Source organism: Catharus ustulatus, chromosome 1 (genome assembly GCF_009819885.2).
Source record: "Catharus ustulatus isolate bCatUst1 chromosome 1, bCatUst1.pri.v2, whole genome shotgun sequence".
Lineage (NCBI taxonomy): Eukaryota > Metazoa > Chordata > Aves > Passeriformes > Turdidae > Catharus > Catharus ustulatus.
Window position 1 is genome coordinate 160066920 of NC_046221.1, and position 21796 is coordinate 160088715.

Consider the following 21796-nt stretch of genomic DNA (forward strand, 5'->3'; position numbering starts at 1 on the left):
GGAATGGGTATTTTCTACTCAACATAGTTTTGATCATCTGAATGGTTCTTCTGTCATAAAATACCAACTAAATAAAAATTAATTCCATAAACCTGGCAACAGGATCCAGCATGTGCCTTCCCACCACACTGTTTTAGCTACTCGTGTTAAAAACCAAGTTTCTGCTTTACAGCTCTCCAACATCCTTCTAATACTATCACACAGATCACAGGGAACCTGCAACTTCTTGGTTACCAGGACAACTGATTGACAAGCAAAAAGTGCACCAAAATTCTTTTTTCTTAGTGTACTTGGTGCAAAGTTGTGCATTTCTAGGTTTTTAAGTCCTATCTTGAAGTAACATTCCCCTTGCTGTGGACTTAAATACTAATGCTGGATATTTTATTCACTTAAATAGCACATTATTTCCTCAATCATGTTGCTTTATATTTATAAAAAATTAGAAAATACCTTGCTGTGTCAAACACAAAGGCTTTAGTAATTTTGCTAACACCTCTCCTATGCTGCAGTCATGTTTTCTGTGCTGCAGAATCAATTGATAATGAATTAGCAGTGCTAATGGTCCAAAAGAAACACACTTACAAATTAACATTTCACCTGTTTATTGCACAGAGAGAACTGTGAATATTCTCACTGTGAAGGAAGCAAATTCACAGGCAAAGCAAGTCAGTGAGAAAAGCAGAGCCTGTGTTTGCCAAATATTGCCACGTCCACCACTCGCTCTAATTCCCGACGGGACGAGCTGATGCAGAACAGGGATGTGTGCAGGGAATGTATCAAACACTGCACACAACACAACATTCACCAAAAGCTGGGAAGAGACCAATGAAGTGCTGAAGTCCATTATTTACTCTCTTTCTTATTTTCATCTTAAAATTAGATCTTTTAAATTCTGGCTATATGAAGTTTAACATATTTGATTCTTGGAAAGCAACTTTACACCTTCAACAGGTAAGATGTGCCACAGAAAAGGAAAGAGAGCTTAGGCCAGGGCAGACTCTTGGTAAGCACAGTGCAGCTTCCACCTACACAACTGTTATTCCACCCTGCTACTTTCATTTACTTTTCCTTTGATTCTATCAACAATTCTGTTTTATTACTCGTATGAACACCACTAAAAAAAAAAACCTCACTGCAAGAAAGCCAAGAATTCATAGAGAAGCACCTTCCTACAGAGTAAATAGCATGAGAAAGCATCATGAGGTGAGCTGACAGCTCCCCCAGTACACCACAGGGACAGCCAGCTCTGCAATTTCCTCTCTTAGCCTGATCTTTCTTCACCTTTGTTGTTTGTTGGCTCTAATATAACAATCCAAACACAGAACATCAAGCTGTGCTAAAGGAAACCAAAGGGAAATATTTATGAGACAAGGAAACCTTTGTTTTTCAATCACACAACAAACCACAGTACAACAAAAAACCCACAGGTTTTACTTATTTTGATGTCATTCCCCTACCTTGACGTGACTGAAATCACCAACTTTGCTGCTTTCTTGGGGATTAAGAGGTTTGGTCTCCACTCTTGGTTTGACAACCTGCCGGAAAGGACTGGAGAGTGGGAGTCCACTGACACTGATTCCATCTGGAAAACAGAATAAAAATAATTACTTTTGCTTGTCTAATGCTATGTTTTTACCCAATTAATTTATATGTGTGAGAAAAGACACAAAAAGTGATATTGACCTTTTACACAAAAAGACAAAACAAAAGACAAAGATTATTTGGCTGTTTCTCCCAGGGCACCAAAAATAATCAACTAAAAACTTGGTTAATATCATAGGGAAAGATGGCAACTGAAATATCACTACAGAGATGTCAGAGTCAATAATATAAAATTAGTTTTAACATTTACAGTATTAAAATAACATCAAATTTTGCAGTTTTCCATGACAGTGTGACCCTATCAGCTCCTTAAGAGCTTTAATTTCTGGTATGAGCATTTATTTTTCAAGTATATATTGTGGAAAATGACAGAAAATAGACATGTCATGTTTTGTACATCTACTGATGCAAAAATAGATTAAATAGTTCTCATTTATAAAGGAGGCAGAATGGAAACTTAAGGTTTCCATTGTAAGAGTCAACAAAAAAGCTTTTGAAATACCCTGAGAGGAATGTCCCCAGTTTGGTGCTAACTCCCAGTCTGGGTACAGGAACACACAGGATGACAGCAAGATACAACTCATCAACCAACAGTGTCTGTTACTGGTAATTAGGTGTAACTTGAAGGTAAATAAATGCACTGCAGCATACTTGGGGTTCTCAAACTGCAATCTCTAAGCACAAACTTAAAAAATTACTCCTGAGTCAAAAGAGTTAGAAGAACAGGAGTTTTAAAATTATGAAGCCTTAAGAAACAGTAAAACTAGATTCACTATTTGCTGTTATTTAGATTTACATCCAAAGAAGAGAAAGACTTTGGTTTTGGATGCTGTGCAGAGCAACTGCAATCCACAAACATCAACTAAATACAAGTAAAATCTCATGTACAGCAGCAGAGACACAGCTGAACACACAGGAAACTAAATTGCTACAGAAAATCCAAACATATTTCCTAAATTGCTCCTATGAAATCTGGACATGTTGAGGTTTCTTCCTCAAAAGAAGAAACCATAAGAACAAGATGGAACATGAAAGGGGTTTTGCTTCATTAAACTTCACAGATATCCAAATGATAAAACAAAGGGAGCATTCCCAAATTTCTTTACTTGCAATGTCCTTCACTAAGTAATTCTCAAATGCACTTTAGCCCAGAATAAATATCCTGTTCTATCAGCTCCTGGGGGAGAGCAGGACAGGAGGTGGGAGCACCCTGCCCCTGCAATGCAGCAGGACCACGAACAAGACAAAACACAGAAATAAACACAGAACTACATCTGATCACAGGCTTTGAAAGCTGCTCTTTCAAAATGAAAATTAGAAGTTTTAATTGAGGAAAAATATTCTTTGCCAACTGATGAATGATTTTCACTAGTGCTATATTTAGAACAAAAACTGACACTGACTGGTGCATAAAATTGCAAATTAAAACATGAACCAAGTATGAAAATCTGCATGACATTAGTCAGATTTTTCACTTTTTATATGGCATGAGCTTAATTTCTTTAAGAGAAGAATAGATAATACCTACAAGAACATCACAGAGATGCAATTAATGCCTTTCTTAATTATTTTATCTTTTAAAATCCCATTTTATTTTTATTTTCTAACGTGGGGGGAGAAAAAAAGACAGTAGTTTAAATATTTTCTCTGGAAAGGGGAAAATTTTTTATCTGAAAAAGGAGGTTTTAGAGCAAAGGAGACATCAGGATGAAAGGGATGCCCAAGGTAACTTGGTGGTGGTTGAACTTTGTCTCAAGTCTGTGGCACTCACAGAGCCAGTGCCAGGCACTTTGTTATGCTGCAAATGACTCAGCCCTTCACAGCCTGGACTGCTCAAGGCAACTTCTCTGCCAGAGGACAAAAAATTTTATTTTCTGCCACAAATAATTATTTTTTTAATTATTTTGGGTTTTTTCTGGTTTTTGATCAGGCAGCAATGGGGGAAAAGACCTTGCCTGGCTCCTCTGCAATACATTAAATAGTCAGAATGGGGAAAATCCTGTTAAAAACCCTGGTAGGCTGCAGAACTTAATGATGGCAGGAGAAAAAAGTGAGCACCAATGAAGCAGTTCTCCAGAAGTTTTACATTACTGATACTTTTATTTTTTGAGATTTCATACATTTTATTTTCTCTCATGAAGTTTAGAGAGATGAAGATGCTAAATCCTCCATAGATTCCTTTTGTCAATCCCTACTGTCAAACATCCTGAGCAGCCTTGTACTATAAAAAGAATAATTGTCTTTCTACTCTGTCCAGAAATTTTCCTAATTTCAACAATCCACACTGAATATCTCCATGGTAACAGCATATGACCATCACTTTTTCCATGGTAACTGCAAAAACACAGCTTGCCTTTCCAATATCCCAGTCACTGCTGTCACAACAGAGCAAAATCTCTTCCCAGCATTTCCTCTCTCCTCTCAAATGTTAAGTAACTTGTCAATTTAACTTCATTAGGCACTTTCCCAGCACACTGCACAGAAGAACCCCACAAAATTTCTTATTTGAATGAGGGCAAGTGCATTCAGGGAGTTAAACCCATAGATTTACAATGTGGAAAGTGAGCACAGAAGGGAGAGGTGGCATGGGACAGCTCCTGTCCCTGTCATCCTGTGCTGTGCAAGGAGCATGATCCAGGGGATAAAAATGGATCCACTTCTCAACAGGTACATCCCAGCTACCCAGGTCTCAAACTGCACAGTAAGGAAATATTTAAAAACTGTTCCACTGACAGCAGGACACTACAGAGGTTTGGATTCTGAGGCACAGCCCAGGCCATTCCATGTCACATGAGATGGAAACAGTGGAAGGTTTGAGGTTGAAGTGCTGCTTCTTTCCAGGAGAATTTCACACAATCCAACAGCAGTGCAGAGCCTGAGTGCCATGTCCAGCCTTTCCTGAAACACCTCCAGGGATGGAGACTCCAGCACCACCCTGGGCAGCCCATTCCAGGGAGGGGCCTGGAGCTGGATCCCCTCCTGCAGCCTGGGAGGTTTCTGGGGAGATTCTGCCCCTCTGCTCTGCTGAGATCCTCCATGGAGTGTTTTGTCCAGCTCTGGGGCTCCCAGCATCAAAAGGAGTGGAGCTGGACCAATTCCAAAGGAGGCATCAAAGATGATCAAAGGGCTGGGACACCTCTGCTGGGAGAGCTGGAGCTGTGCAGCCTGGAGAAGAAGGCTCCAGAGAAAACTTAGAGCCCCTTGCAGTGCCCAAAAAGGGCTCCAAGAGAGCTGGAGAGGGACTTTTTGCAAAGTCATGAAGTAAAGGGGTAAGGGGGGATAACATCAAACTGACAAGGAGAAATTCTTTATCTAGAGGGTGGTGAGGCCCTGGCTCAGGCTGCCCAGAGAATTTGGGGATGCTCCATCTCTGGAAGTATCCAAGGCCAGGCTGGACAGGGCTTGGAGCAACCTGGGATAGTGGAAGGTGTCCCTGCCAATGGCAGGAGGTGGAATGAGATGATCTTTAAGGTCCCTTCCAATCCAAACCCTTCTGTGATGCTATGTCATGGAATCAGAGTATTTTGGGAAGTACACAGCTTGATCATAACATATGAAAACTAAATGCCACTCAACCCACTTGCTTATTTTGTCAATTCTTGCCTGACTGAAATTTCAAAACAAAAACCTCTTTATAGGCAACATCTCATTAGAATACTGCAACACCTTTAAAGTACTTTAAACATGCATAAAAATAGAAAAAAAAACAACCTCGAGACAGGAGACAGACTCTGCTTGCTGAACTTGAATGCCTTTTTTTTTCCCCTTAGAAAAAGAGAACTATATTGTCATGAAGTGGGCAGAACTCTAGAAATTTGCTGAAACAAAGAGCAGAATAACACCAGAATACACAGAGTTTGAGGCAATATAACCCAGCCTTCACACTTCAGGTGGGCACTGAGAGGCAGCCCCTTCCCTCTCTCAAAAATGTGCTCAGGACCATCACAGGAGGGGCCCCAGGCAGCAGCACTCCAGGCACCATGTACCAGACTTGAGCTGTTCTTTGAAACCCCATCACCTCTGAAGATAATAATTAACAACAAATGCACTGGAAGTAAGGATTTATGTCCTGAGGTTGTTGAACTGAACTAAAATTGGAAGATAAATTCACAACAAGGGTGAATGCAATCAAAGAGAACAAATGAAGTGTAAAGAAGTTTATTATAAACACTAGAGATTATGTATGCAGATTACTTTAGATGGTAAAATAAAGTGCCTCAGCAAAGGAACAGCATTACAGGTTGGCAGGTTTATTGGCCTTGTATGTGCTAATAATCAATTTATTGTTATTTGCCTCATGTCTGTCTTAGTTATTGACACTGTAAAGATCTGGGGTCTGAACACCAGCTCTTTGTGTATTTCTGTAGTAGTTGGTACAACTGCTACACGCTGAAGTACGAAGGCACTTTCATACTGTTAAAAAGATCCCACCCTATACTATTCAAATCATGAGATAAGTTGATTTATCTGGTTTAAAGCACAGTGGGAAAAGGGCAACTTATCTTTCATGAGTACTAAAGCTGGAATTCAAGAATTCTGTAGTTCTCAAAAAAATTAGAACTTTTTTTTTCATTTACACAGTGATGAATTTAGGGAGGACACAGAAGCATCTGTATTTAAAAAAAAACAGAACAAAAGGAAAAATAAACCTCATTTATTGGTCACATCATTTAGTCATGTCAACCAAACTGACCTCTTCAAACTGCAGACAAAAAAAACTTCTTAGAAATGAAGTTACTTCAAAAGAATACTCAGAATGATTAAATGTAATAAAGGCTACCAAGCAGAATAACACAAAAATGAAAATACTGAAACATCTCTGAGGACCCCATCATCACCATCAGTGATACCATTATCCTAACAGAGTCCTCCAGGCTACTTGGATTCTTGGAAGAAATGTCAAGAGACCATTTAAATTCCAAACCAGGTATCAGACCAACAAAAAAAAAGTTTTGTCTCTACACTATGTAAGTGCAGGGACATTTTGAAGTAGATAAAATCTGTCCATTAAAGTAGAAAAAAATCACAAAGGGAGTGTGACAAATACACTGGTTCTTGCATACCAATGTTAAAAACTGTTGGAGATTAGTTCTTTTAGAAATATGCTGTTATTTCTCTGCAACCTTTTTCCCCTAGAGTGATGCCTTAGGATTTAGCTTTCATATTTTCCAGATTCTGTACTGCATTAGTACACAACTCTGAACTTCATATAAGTGTTGTGAAGTTCTCCTCACAGTCCAGTCAGACAAAACAATCCTTTTCCAGCCCAAAAACCAAGGACACTGCTGCAGCTTCAGGCCCAAAAAGTGCAAACAGCAGCAAATTGAGGAGAGCAATCTGGGAGGATGGGACTGCACAACCTGGAGCTGTAATTGGACAATTAACCCAAATAATGTGAATGGACCAAAACTTTAAAAAGTGTGAAAACTCATGACCCATTGTGCATCTTGGGTGTAGCCTCTACAGGCTTTTGTACTGCCCCAGGTGTATCCTTTAAGTCCTTTTAATAAATACCTGCTTTATTCCTTTAACACTGTCTAGCCTCTGTTCCAGGATGCCTCTCAAGGCATCAAGAGAAGGGAAGGAGAGACTTAAGGCACAGATTTGCTTCTCTCTCAACATGTAATTAATGAGTTCCTTTGATGAGTTTATGAATTCAAATATTCTCACACTTGTCTTTAGGTTCCCTATACAGGGAATAAATGAACATTAGCATTCTACATAATGAAGTAATCGTTGTAAATTAATTCATTAACTTTGCAAAACACTGTCCCCATGTAACAGGAGCTTTTTTAAAAGCCTCAAACAAGTCACCATGTACAACACAATCCAGAAAGAGCAACTATTGCTCTTACTCCATTTAGTGTCTGGGAAATGTTGAATTTCAGAAATTGCAGTATAATAGCTGGAAAGGGGAATTCATTGTGCTCATAATGTGAATATCTTGTTGATCTTTTCAGTCACCTTAACAGGTGAGAGAGATCTCACTGCTTCAGCTCCTTGCAACTGGCTGAGCACTTCCTCCTGCCTCAACCAGTCCAACAACCTCAGAATCAAATTAAATGCCCATGCTGACCTTCCCAGCCAGAGGAGGAACCCTGAACCATCCAGCTGGGGGACAAGAGATTCAAAATTCCACTAAGATTTGCAGCAAACACTGATCTCCCTGCATGGATCTCCCAAATCTTGGTCAACTGGCTTTAAGACATGGAATCACAGAATTGTTAAGGTTGGAAAAAACCTTCAAGATCATCATTGTTCAACTCTCAGCCAGCACCACCATCATATTCACCACTAAACCATGTCCCCAAGGGCAACATCCACATGTGTTTTGGAATGCTTTCAGGGCTGGTGATTCCATCCCCACCCTCAGCAGTCTGTTCCAAAGTTTTCCAGCCATTTCAGTAAAAAAGTGTTTCCTAATTTCCAATCTAAGCATCCCCTGGTACATCTTAAACCTATTTAATCTCTTTTACCTGGGAGAAAAGACCAACACCCAATAAAATGCCAAAAAATCAGCATAAATAAATTGGGGGAAACAATCCTAAACTTCTACATGCAGTAAGAGACTCTCAGCATATCATTTCTGTTGAGAAGCAACATCATGGAGTTGTAGTTCACCCATTCATGAATCTCCCAAATCAATGTTCAGCAATACTCAAAAAAGCAAATGATAAATTTGCATTACCCCATGATTGTAAGAAATGCAATATAAAACAAAATAAAGAGCACCATTAGGTCACTACATGAACACACAGATCACCTTTCAAACAGTGTGTACAGCCTTCCTCAGACAGAACTGGGAGCTCAAAAGGGACAAGGCTGACATGGAACAGTTCCCATAACAGGGACAACTAAGCCCTTAACAGTTACAAATCCCCAGTCTGCTGTGAAAATGCCCCGGGAAAATGCAACAAATCCCATCAGGAACCATGTTTAGATGTCCTTTTACCTCTCTCATGCAATAAGAAAATCTGGGAACACAAGGACACCAGTAAGTGCAGAGTTGCTAAAATTTAGCTGTGACTCTTCTTGCCAGGCATGTTGTAAAGTGCTGACAGGAAGAATGAAGAATTTTAGGAAGGAGAAACCCACTAAGGATGAGTAAAAGTGCTTAGAACCAGAGAAACCATACTCAGCCCTGGAAGTTCCTAAGCTAACAACAGGTAGAGGCCAAAAGCCTAGAGGAAAACAGAAGTATGTGCACAATTTTTCCTCTATTTTTTTTCCTCCATTTTTTTTCTCTGTTGTCCCACTGGAATCTGCTCTTAGCCACTGGCACAGTCAGGATATTGGTTGGATGGTCACTGCTCTGATCCTGCACAGCCACTTGTGGTTTTGCATCCTTCAATCTGGAAACACACACAACACTTTTCTTTGTGACACAGCATGCCATCAACACACATCAGCAATTCAGATTGATAACTTGGGTTTACTTTCCAATTGGATAAATATGTATCATCAGAAACATCAGTAATTTATCACTTCTGTACCATGGCCTGATTACAAACAACACAAAAGGAAACAATTCCAGCAGCAAATGAAAAGACTCGAAACTAAAAATTGCCCTACCAAAGACATTACTTTTAGAGTGGCAAAAATATTTTGATCATCATTGTAAATGTGGTTGGTCTCCAAAAGAAAAAGGTACCCACAGATACCCTGTGATTAAAAGTCATGTTATAGTCACCATGGATTTTTCCAGCTCTTTACTGTTCTTCCCATCAGGCACTTACCTCCTCTTTGAAAAGTCTGGCATTTGTAAAGTTAAAAGCAATACATAAAAAATAAAGTGGCAACTAAACTGTCAATACACTTAGCATCCCAAATAACACTTCCAAAGGACACAGTACACAGCACCCATGGATACCAAAATTCCAACAAAGCATTAATGGATCCTACTCCTTTATCATCACTGAAAGGGAAGGTTGAATTCCTTCAGCTACACAAACTTCCAGAGCAGCAGAAGGCAATAGTAGGGTAAAAATGGTGTTCAAAGGTTTTATTCATCTGTGGCTCCATAACAGCTGGATATAGAGACCAAAATCCAAATCCCAAATCCCACAAGTGTTCAGTGTCCATACCAAGAAGTATGTTATCTTCACCTCCTACAGAATACTTTGGGTTTGTATTATTTCATCAGAAAACCTCCTAGACAAATGCAGCTTCAGAGATTTTTGGACACTGGGCAAATGAAGGAAATCTTTTATATATATATGTGTGTGTGTATATATATATGTATATGCATATCTACTATGAAATTTCACTTGCTGTCCAGGGGCATTTCTCAGAGTCTCAATTCCCTGGCACCCAGTTTTCACAATGTCAGGGTGTGCTCTTCCTTCACTATCAGCATTCTCAACAAGATCTAAATTAAAGTTCAGTGTAGCAACACTGTAGGGTTTGTGCAGTTAAGTCCTAAAATACTTTAAAATTATCTTTAGATTTTACATTAGGGAGGTTTCAAAACCAAAATCTTTCAATCATTACTAATAACTACTATAATTTTTGTCTAAATGCATTTGCAAGGTAACTCACAGAAATCATTCCTATTCAATCTGAATAAGCTCTGCATGTAATTTTGTTTCATTTTTCTGTAGTGAAAGATTACTTATAATGGTAATGCATACTTGCAAGTGGATCCTGGGAAAAAATCCAAATAACAGAAGTTTTTAATACAGGAATATCTTGCTTTGTCAAGGTAATTTAATCAGTGTAAACATATCAGACAAATGAAAAAATACAGAGTAGAGTAATTACACCAGAAAGACACTGTGTTTATTATAAAAAGGAAATAATTATTACAAATATCTGACACTTGTAATTCCAAATAATTCTAATAGAAGCAAAAACTGTGGCTTCCTTTCATTCAAAAGAAGTTTAAACACACGGCACTTTCTCTGCAGTACAAATATTATTATGCCTTAAATTTCAGTCTGTCAATTCAGGCAAAACTGCACTCAGCAATCATTCAGAATTCTGCAATCCTGGATAATTAAATAATCAACTCAGTGTTATTTTTCTTTAAACCTCACTAATGTCTGTGCATTATTTTTCTTTACCTTCATAAGGTAAGGATACAAAGGCATACCTCAAAAACACTGTCACAAAATATTTTAGAAGACAGCAAGGCAAAGTCTCATGATGGGGGAGTTGGGCCAGGCTCTCAAGCCCACAGTAGCCTCAAAAATTCACCCTTCAATCCACAGAGCTCAGCCAAGGGCTCTCTTTGCTTTGCAAGACACAAATATTCAAACACGCAGCCACCTCACAAATTGCTTTAACACAAATGGCACAGCAATTAGAGAAGTGTTTCCAGCAGCACATACAACCCTCCTAAGCAAGGAGAAATGAAAAACTCACCATCACTGAGATCCTGCAGGAGGTTTTCTTGGCAAGAAAAGTCCAGCTTCACTTTAATGTTTACGATAAATGTTGCAATCTTTCCAGGTTTTAGAGGAAACTGGCAGAGGGTGTCTTCTAGATTCCAACTCAAGAAATCTCCATACAGCTTCTCTGTATCAAAATAAGCAAATATTTCATAAGCATAAGCCCTGCATTAAGGAAGTTTCAGTTTTGAACTGCTGTAGAGAGTACTAACCAATTTTTCATGTCCTGTTTAAAAATTATAATATTCAGAATTAAGGTATTAAAACTAATGTAGCACTAGAAAAATAGAGAAGTTACTGGGTACTGACACTGACCTGGAATCACATAGATCACAAGGTTCAAAATATGAATTTAAATGAAGAAGATCACTACCAGAAAAAAAAATTGCACAACAGGCAGCATTAAATATAAACTTTAAATATAGCCTGCAGGGGTTCTAAATGTTGATGTAGTTTTGAATCCTACACAGTACAACTCAGGAGGTGTCACATGAATGAAGAGCACTTTTCATCAAAATACACCAAACCTAATCAGCTGAAATTCTGAAACAGCTGTAACATCATTCTTCAGTTATTTACTGAGCAACAGAGCAGACTATTGGTTTTCATCTTTTTTTATAAAGTCCTTTCTTACAGCTGAGAAGCAGCTTTTTATAAGACCCAATCATTAAGGACCCCAGACAGGATTAGCCCTTGACAAAATAAATTTTGTTCAATAAATTATTTGTCATTGGTCCATTTGAGATAGGGGATCTGTAATTACTAAGTCCTCCCTCATAAGCCTGACATGCCAGAAAATTATACAAGAGGTAAAAAAACCAGAATTTACTGTTCATCTACACTGGGCCTTCAGTTCTGGCCAGGGTCAACCCACCCCATCCATAAACTCATTCACATGTGCCAGACCAGATAGTGCTACAAGAAAATCTACTGATACATAAAATAAGCATAAGCATGATGGTTTGACTGGGACATTCCTTAAGGTATGTTTATTGATTTATGATAGCAATGCATGTTATCTCCAAAGTGTATTGGAGAATTCTTCCAAAAGCTCATTTAAACCATCTGAGCACAGCAGGGACCACTGGAAGTCACAGAGTTCATCTCTACATCCTCCCAGGCTACTTGATAAGAGCAAGGCAATTAAAATCTGCTGTGATTTCAGAACCTTTCCAAAACCACCATCTAAGATCCACGTGTGAGGGAACAGGGTGGGCAGATACTACAGCCTGGAATAAAGGATCTTTCAGAAACAGCAATCAGAATTTCAGATTATGCCCAAATCATGATGACATGCACAGAAACCTTTGCTTTCCCTTTCTAGGGAAGGAGAAAACAAAGAGAATATTCTTCTACTGAATTCCACCTAAACAATAAAAGCTCTGTCTGAAAGATATTCTTCTCACAGACCACCAGATGCTGTCTTGTTTCTCTCCCCATCAAATCAATAGTATAGATTTCTTTATAAAAACAAAGACAAGGTAAAAATAAAAAAAAAAAAAATCCTCCCAAAATTGTTTCTTTAAACTCACCTCCACCTCACCTAATGATTTAGCTGGAACCATATCACCATTCTGATCATTTTCTTCTACTTTCAAGAAAAAAAGTAAGTTGATAAGTATGGCAGTCTCTATCCCCTTTTCCTGTCAAGTAAAAATCCAATATGCTAAAAGAGTGTTTTCCCTCAGTGTAAACAAAGAAGGACATATCCCAAGCAGTGGAGCAGCAAACTCTTTCCAAAATGTGTTTTCATTAAGAGATTTATTTGAAGACATTACAAGTGAAAAGACTTTTGAAGTGAGAACAGCCCTTGCAGATACTTTCTAATTAACACCAGTAATTACAACACAAGATCTAAATGCTTGAGCTAAAAAGTGAAGCTGTAGATGTAGAGAAACAGCTAATTTATATTTATCTGACACTTGGTTATAGTTTAACAATGTTGACCTTGTTCAGTAATTACTATTACAGTGAATTATATTCTGGCTCAGACCTTCCAGTTCAGTGGAAGGCTAAACTGGGGCAAGCCTGCATTCAGCTCTTTCTCAAATCCAAAATCTGTGTTTAGCAAACATCTTAAGTTACAAGCAACTGCTATCAGGAGTTGTAAATAGCAACCTGTTTCATTTTACTGGGTACTAAATCGCTAAAATCCTAACAAATATCAAGTAAAAGCTTACTCAGACACTAACTTTGGGTCATCCTAGACTGATTTAACTTTTAAAAGATTTTAAGGTCTGCCAGAGAAAAGGCCCACAATGACATTTTGCAAAGAGAAGCTTGATAGAAAAATCTTTTGAGAACACAAGAACCCAAATTCTTTCCCATCTTAAATCCCCTGATAAATCTGTCTTTTTGCTACAGTTTATTTTAAAAACTCAAAATAACTATCAGTTCTAAATGCACAGGCATTGACATTCATACATTTTAAATTGTCCTAGACCTGCTAGATAGAAATGGACCTGCAGGACTTATTATGTTCTTTCCAATGTGGTAACACATTTAGGAAGAAAAGAAGTCATTGCACAGAAGTAATTGTGTTCAGGGAGAGTGAGAATATGTGAGGAACATCTCAGCAGACACCAAAGGTCAGTGGAGAAGAAGGGGCAGGAGATGCTCCAGGTGCCAGAGCTGAGATTGCACTGCAGCCCAGGAGGATTCCTCTCCCTGAACAGCAGCAGGAACAAAGTGTGGTGAACTGACTGCAACCCCCATCCCCATCTCCCTGTACCACTGTGGGACATGGAAATCCTGGGAAAGAGGGAGCAGGGGGGAGGTGTTTTACTTCTTATTATCCTATCCTATTTGCCTCTGAGTGGATCAAATAGTTGCTTTATTAAAGCCTTTGGACTGCACTCCCTTATCTGAGATACAACAAGCCTCTAACAAGAGCTGACTGGAGCATCCAGCTCTGCACAGGTCATCTTTCCAAAAAAAGGATTAACACTGAGTGAAGGTGACACAGAGCTGACCCTGACAGTGGACATGTGATGCCCAACCTACAGATGCCCCAGCCTGGCTCAGGGGTGCAGTGAGACACTAAAAGCCATGACAGACATGTCTGTTGTGGCAGCATGACAAGTTCCTCTTGCTGATCTGCCTCAGGATCTGTTCCATAACACAGATGCTGAAGGACTCAAAACTCTGTGATGTCCTTTCTGAACTACACAGGGGGAGCTGCAAGCTCTCATTTATCTGAGGGCCAGACTGGAAAACCCAAACAGCTGCACCTGATAGTGACAGAAGAGAAGAAGCAAGGGAAGGCAAGCATGAAACTCTTATCTCCAGAGTGTCTCATTAACATGACACCACTCAAACAATACCAGAGAAGTTGGCTTCCACAAGGCCAGTGACTGGCTATAAAACCAACAACAGTGAAAAAGAGAATGTTTGCCATTTACAGCACTCATCTGTGAGCTAAAAGCTGTGGGTACAAAAACAGAAAGTAGGGAAATGGGTCAGGCAGGCAGCAGCTGCAAGAGATTCATAAGCAACTGCCAAGGAAATCAGGTGTAACAAAGGTTGACTGAAAGCTCCTTGGATTTGGCTGGAATTGGGCTCACGGGGTCCTGAGCTGACTGGCCAGCTGTGGTCAGGTAAATGAAGATGACCACCAGCTTGCAAGGAGTCCTTGAGCAGTTTGAACTGACACATTTCAGGGAGCAGCAGTACAAAACAACCAAGAGACAACTTCTTAATACACCTGCACATGCTCTCAACTTGATGTGTAACACCACGAGTTTGTGGTGCTGTTAGAGATGGTTTAATGCTGTATCCCCATGAGTTCCATGCATCTATTCACTTACCAAAGAGAGCTGTTAACATTTAGTTCCCTGTTGACCACCAGAATCCCATCTCCCTATACTCTCAGCTCAGCCTCATGCAATTGTATCAATTCATCATCAACTAAAATGGAAGAGAGCTCATGAAAAAAGACAAAGGTCCACCCCAAACACAAGAAAGATCTGTTGGAAAAAGTCCAGAGGAGGCCACTAAGATGATCACAGCACCTCTACTGTGAAGACTGAGAGAGATGGGCTTGTTCATCCTGGGGGACAGAAGGCTCTGGGTAGATCTTACAGCCCTGTCCAGTGCCCACAGGAGCTCCAAGAGAGCCAGAGAGGAACTTTGGATAGGGCATGTAGTGACAGAACAAGAGGGAATGGCTTCAAACTGACAGAGGACAGGTTTAACTTAAGTATTGGGAAGAAATTCTTTACAGTGAGGGTGGTGAGGCCCTGGCACAGGTTTCCCAGAGAAGCTGTGACTGCCCCACAGCTGGAAGTGTTCAAGGCCAGGCTGGATGGGGCTTGGAGCAGCCTGGAATAGTGGAAGGTGTCCCTGGCCATGGCAGGAGAACTGGAAGCCCAAGGCCTTTCAGGTCCCTTTCCCCCCAAACCATTCAGTGACAGATTCTGTGATACTCTGCAGCACTGCTAAGCAATCACATTTGAAATAATTATTGCATGCTTAATGTGGACCATTAGTTCCTGTGCCATGGACAGCCTTTTCCAGTGCTCTACACTGTTTCCACAGCAGTGATTTTAAAAGTCACACTTTTTTTTTTTTTCCTTCAACAACACAGTTCATCTCAATACACAGTTCCTAATACAGGAGTGCATTTCACTTCTGTGAGACAACACAAGAAACTGAACATTCTGCTGGAAAGGACCCTGGATCACCTTAAGTTCTGCTTTCAAAAGAAGGTTAAGATGATTTCCAGAGGTCCCTGCCCACACAGACATTTCTGATTGCATGATTCTGATAGCAGAGTTCTCACACTGTCAGAACAAGTATCATTCAGTGTCTCTCAAAACTCACTTCTGTTTTTCTGAGACATTTTTTGAGTATGCATGCTTACAGCTTACTCATCAGAAACTTTCCTTTTTCTCATAGATAATTATCATGCCTAATAACATTTAAGATACTGTCAGATACACAATGAGGCTTCATGATAAACACCTTCTGTAGAGAAAGAAAATACAGGATAAAGTAAAATTAAAAGTTTTACTGAACTTAGAGATAAGTCTATCAGCTGTTCTCCTTTTTCCCCCACTGCTTTTAACAAAAGTTGTCATGAAGAGATGGTGGCTTTAAAGTTGGCATAAGTCTCTTTTTCAACACTGTGAATCCATTAACTGTGTAATGTTATTACAAAAATTGTGATTAACATGTGATTCACAGGCCCATATATTCCACTATTTAATACATCAATTTCTCCATTTCACCTGAGTGCTCTATTTGGCCTCTCCATTCCATACATGCAGCCCCTGGCCCAGGAGGAGCATGCTGGAATTTCTGAAAGAAGAACAGTAAGTCATCACACTCCTAAAGTTATTCCTGGTAACAAGTCTCAGACCAAAAATCTATTTTGAGATGATTGGCAACTCCTATTCTCTGAGGTTGTGGAGAAGAGGATACTCTGTTATAAAAAAATCACGAGCTTGAATACTGAAATGAACAGAAATCACAAGGTATCACACTGCATTTTAATGCTCTGGCACTGACAGAATAAAACCTGCAATAAAATAAGGTATTTCTGCTGTCAGTAAAGCTTATGCTGCTTGTCACCTGCAGTACTTCTGCTAAGATCATTTTCATATACCAAAAAAATGCATCACAAAACAAAAGCAGGATTCACTTATCATACTACTTTTTAATACTAACATGGACAGAGTATTTCAAGAGAATTAAGTGTAGACAGGGGATGTGCTGTATTTCATCCAGAGCTTCAATTATTCTTTTAACTCACAATAGCTTATTTTATTTATTGCCTTGCCTTTTAAAGTCTTCTCTCCAATTTTTTTATTGCTGCTCACCGAGTGAGATAGAAACAGGCTTATTTACTTCCACTCCCTCAAGTAGCACAACATTACTGCTAATAGTAATCTATTTAATGAACTAATCAGCATATTTAGGCATAAGGAGAAAATAATTTAGACCCAAGATTCTTCCTCTTGACAAGTAATTGCCTCAGGATTTTTCCCCAAGTAACAGTAAAATTAAATCTAGATTTCCAAAAAGCAGGTGACCTTTTAACACACAGACAGTTCTACAATTTCCTTCATCTTTCTACATTTTCTTACATTCTCTTTCATTTCTGTAATCCTACAATAAAATCAAACTGAAGTATTTCAGCTCTGTAATGCTCTGTAACTATGATATTTATTCTAAACTGGCCTAAAAGAAGTATAACACAAATAATCTCCCTTTTAACAGGGAAAAAGTCAGCATGATTATTTCCAAATATAAACCAGCATACACACCCTTGGTGTTGACTGTTTTTGCTGTCACCTCCAGTTTCTCCAACGGTTCTGTTCCAATATTTTCTAATTTAATGATGAGCTGCTGGGTCTCTCCATTGTACAGCTGGACAGACACATTAGTGGAGATTTCATCCCCTGAAGAAGGCTGAAGTGTATGAGCAGACCTGCAAAATGTGACAAACAAATTATGATGCTGAAAATGTTAAAAGCCTGTCCAGGTTACTCTATTCACTATTCTTGGAAGACTCAGAAATAACTGCTGAAGACACTAAATACCATTTTCCATTCCCATTTTTAGAACCATTGAGTACAAAAATTAATAATTTATGCATAAGACAAGTCAGATTTCAAGGAATATAAAATACATACTCTAACTCTGAAAGCTTGCTAAACTACCTGCAAAAATTGTAAGGAAGGATAAAGGAAAAAAATATCAAGAGCAGGTGACTACAATGAGCAGGTTTAGTGGACAGTGCAGGGCACAAACCTCATAGCAGTGGATTCTGGGGAAAATTCCCAGTGTGAAAGGTGAAACAGTCACTAGAAATGAACTCTTTGGAGCATGAATGAGGGAAAGAGGTGGCAGAACAAGACAGATGGGCAAAGGTTCCATTCCTGATTTGTATTTTCTGTGCTAATGCAGAGTGGTCAGAAGGCATCAAGGATACAAGGACAGAAGTTACTGAGATTAATGACCAATAATTCCACTTCTTTCTGCAGGTATTCCTGCCATCCTTCCCTTTGATCCTGTCCTTCCTCAGCACAAACAGGAGCAGATTTCAGTCTTTCAGAACAGATCTGTGACAAGCACTTCAAACAAGTATTTTCTGATCATTCAGAATTTACTGTCATGTACTGTTAACATTTCAGCGTTCTGAAATCTGAGCATGTGGAGTGAAAGGAATGAAGGAATTTCTTTTTTTTCCCTCATATTGAGATAAAAGTATCATGGAATTGCATACTAAGAAGCAAAACAAATCATGTTTTCAGTTACTGTATAAATGTACATGTATTCATTAGTGATTTCTCCTGCATATTTTTCTCTCTTATTTTTTCTTTCTTTTGTCATAATTGATCTGAATTAACAGTGATGCCTGGACTGGATTGCTAAGATATAAACACTGAATTCTTGGCTTGATACTCCATTCCTCTTTGCCCAAAACCAAAGTTTTGAGCACAACAATATTGCAAAATTATTTCTACATATTTCTATGAAATTCCATGGTTTCAAGTAGTAAAACAAAAAACTCAGGTTTGCATTCTAAAGCAAATAAGGCAGATTTAGATTATGTCCTGTTTTACTCAAGCATTGATTACACACTCAGGTAGAAGAGCTTTTATTCAGAATGTGACTAACACTCAAATATGACCAAATAAAATCATCATTTAATTTAATTTTTCACCTTGGAAGGGAGGTGCTGATCTGCAGCCTTGGCAAAGCTGGAATGACTTCAACAGTGCAGCCATTGGTCTTCACTCCCGGCAGATTGTCCAGAAGGCAATCACTGAAGACTCCAAAAACTGAAGTATGATAACCTGAGGTTTAGAAGAAAACACCAGTTATGTTGTGAATTTTACTGTTTCCTGGCAGATCTAAAAGTACTAAGTTTACTGGTCAGATTTTTTCAGTGTATCTGCTACCCAAACCACACCTTCTCCACAGGAAAATCTTCTCAGGACACATAATAGGTACAGGGTTTCAAACCCCTGAAATAACATTTATAAGTACCTGACAATGCACAAACAACACATGTTCACCTCTGCATCTGTGGCATGTAAAATAAAAGAAATTGTAAAGAGCCTCTGATTTCTACAATGCATTACAGTAACTTCTGCATAATTCTTTACAAGATCAACATCACAAGTTATAGCATGGAGATCATTTTATAACTCATCATCAAATTCACTGGTGCACATAAAACATGTCAACCTTCAACACACATTCCCCACTTCCTCAGAAAAATGTTTCTAGGAAAGAATCTCAACTGCATCCAGAAGGATAAAAGAATCCTAAAGGACATTAATAATGGAACAAAAAAAGCATGCATACACACAGACACCTGCCATGAAAGACCACAACTTCTGAAAGTTCAGCTTGGTAGAAAAATACCTCCCCACTGATTCCTTACCAGGTAATATTTATGAATTATATTTGAAGGAAAAATTGATACATTGACACACAAAAAGCTGCCAAGTACAGAAATAATTCCTCTACTTGCAATACACTTTTTAGTATGTGGAACTCAAAGGAGGCAACTACAGTACAAATATTCTGAATGCTTTGATGCTATTCTGTATTTACTGAAATACTTTCTGGGGAAAAAAAAAACATATGAAAAATTGTTTTATGAGTAGACACAAAAGCACTTAAGAAAAACTCAGAGAACAGAGTTTCTTCAAGTTCAAAGCCATCTTCTTTTAGTGCTTAGCTTTACTAAAGTGGCTCTTATCCTGTATCCTAATTTTGCATTCCAGGAAGACATATTTAAAAATGTGATTTGGTAAGATGATTCACTCCTACTACATGTTGAATCCATCCTCTCCACATATGCCTTCTTTTCTAGGTCTGCTAGTCTTTTGTAACAGCTCTTTAATTTTCTTCCTTACTACAAACACAGTTTTATTTAGGCTTATTAATGAAATGATATCTTGACTGCAACAGGCCATACACCCTGGCTAAATTGTTTCCACGGAAGCAATCTGCAAAAATTTCTGTAATCTTACATGAACACGATTAATTAAAGGAAAAAAAAAAACCCTGCAAGATTATCTTCTGCATTCTCAAGAAAAAAAGTTCAAATAATCTTCCTCAGCAGCTTTCCAAATGAAAGCATTAATAAAGGGGAGCTGAAGTTCATTATCCTCATCCTCTCACACATGAGATACTCCAAGAATGTGCTCGTTACTGCTGCTGCAACCAAGTGATTCATCAGGCTGCTTCTAATGAAGCCTGGTACAGGAAACAGATTCCTTTTTTCTATTCCTTACTGAAGGGAATTTAGAGTGCTGAACACACACGTGGCAAACAAAGCCATGCAACCCACAGGGGTGTAAAAGCCAGCAAAGAGGGAGTGCAGCCATCCCTTACCATTGACAGTGATCTGCCCTGTGGTTTGGGGAACACCAACCAGAGTCACGGGATAGAGCCCAGATTCTGCAGGCAGGGAAAGGGCAGCAGGGAGAGATTCAAATTCTACTCCAGTTGTCAAGAGACCCTGAAAAAAAAAAAAACATTACACAGATAAATCTATTTATGATACACACTTACATTTTTATACTAGATACTTATATTTTAATCCCGTGCATTACATCAGCCAAAATTTTATGATTTATTCCAATTTACTCATAGCAGTTATTTTGGGGTTTAAGTTGCAGTGAGTGCAGCATGCATCCAGAATTACAGCAGGATTTGTATTCAACATGGAAACATGTTTCAGGAACTGAGCTGGGAATGATGTATGAAAAACTAATAAAAATTCATACCTAAGTAGAGTAAAAAAAACCCCACAGGTATCTTCTGCATGGTGCTGTTTTGTATCTATATTTAATTGTGACTTTAACTTGAATATTTAATAGATTTTGGGCAGTGAAAATCAAACATCAATAGCAGATCTTGCTTAAAAAAGTATGTTTTCTAAGAGGAAAAAAAATATTTGTATTTACAGATAACAGAGCAAGTCTAGCTTAACCATCCAACCTAAACATTTCATTTTGCTGAACTGATCCTCTCCAGCCTAAATGCCTGCAGTTACTCCCTTAGTGTCAGAGAAATCTTTCAGTACCCTAAATTTAAAACATGGGACAAAACAAGAAATGAAGTGGAAAAAAAAAATCATTGAAGAAATTTCTGAACACAGCATTACTGTTTTTAGTAGACTGGGGGTTTTCTTTAAGCTTGGTTAATGAATTGAAGATGCTTGAGCATAGAATGTGCTGTTAAAAGTAAATTTGATTTTGGAAAGCATATAAATCCAAGTTACTCGCTGTTTTTCTACACACATATTTATTTTTATTTTTGAATAAAGATGCTACAAAGACCTCCATCAATAAAAATAGTAAGCACAACTGGATTAAATCTCAACTCCATGTGAATGCTTCATAAGAACTGAGAGCCCTGTTAAAGAGGAACAAACTACTTTTGTGAAGAGATGGAAAAACTCATGGTTTGAGCCAGAGAAAAACATGCAACATACCCAAAATCTGTAAAATCTTTGTTCTAACTATTACTTCTTTGTGGACTTGACAATCTTGAGATAACACCTAATTCACCCAAAGCTACTCTGGCTTTGTGGAAATCTGCATTGAGAACTCTGTCCTAGAGACTGCGCAAAATTCCATTTCACCATTTTACTTGAGCTGTAAGTAAATACTCAGCTACACCCTCATTTCTACTGAATTTTCATTTTCCTCCCATTGCACATGGAGACTTCAGCTGTCAGAAACAATCCACAAAAACACAAGTAAAACCTAACCTTGTCTTTCTGTATATTCACCACCCAGTGTATCAGAGCACTGAGACTTTTTCATTCCCACATTAAT

The 21796-nt window shown here is 38.6% G+C and overlaps 1 protein-coding gene across 7 annotated transcripts in view; it reads right to left on the reverse strand.

Annotated features, from left to right (window-relative positions):
- TRAPPC9 (trafficking protein particle complex subunit 9) overlaps positions 1-21796 on the reverse strand; it is a 439395-nt gene that overhangs the window by 362683 nt on the left and 54916 nt on the right. For all 7 annotated transcript variants that reach the window (XM_033069168.2, XM_033069193.2, XM_033069144.2 and 4 more), the window contains 5 exons: positions 20346-20472; positions 18661-18793; positions 17258-17421; positions 10966-11118; positions 1458-1582 (listed from right to left, as the gene is read on the reverse strand). In XM_033069168.2, coding sequence (XP_032925059.1) covers positions 1458-1582; positions 10966-11118; positions 17258-17421; positions 18661-18793; positions 20346-20472 — 702 coding nt within the window. The remainder of the gene's footprint in view (positions 1-1457; positions 1583-10965; positions 11119-17257; positions 17422-18660; positions 18794-20345; positions 20473-21796) is intronic.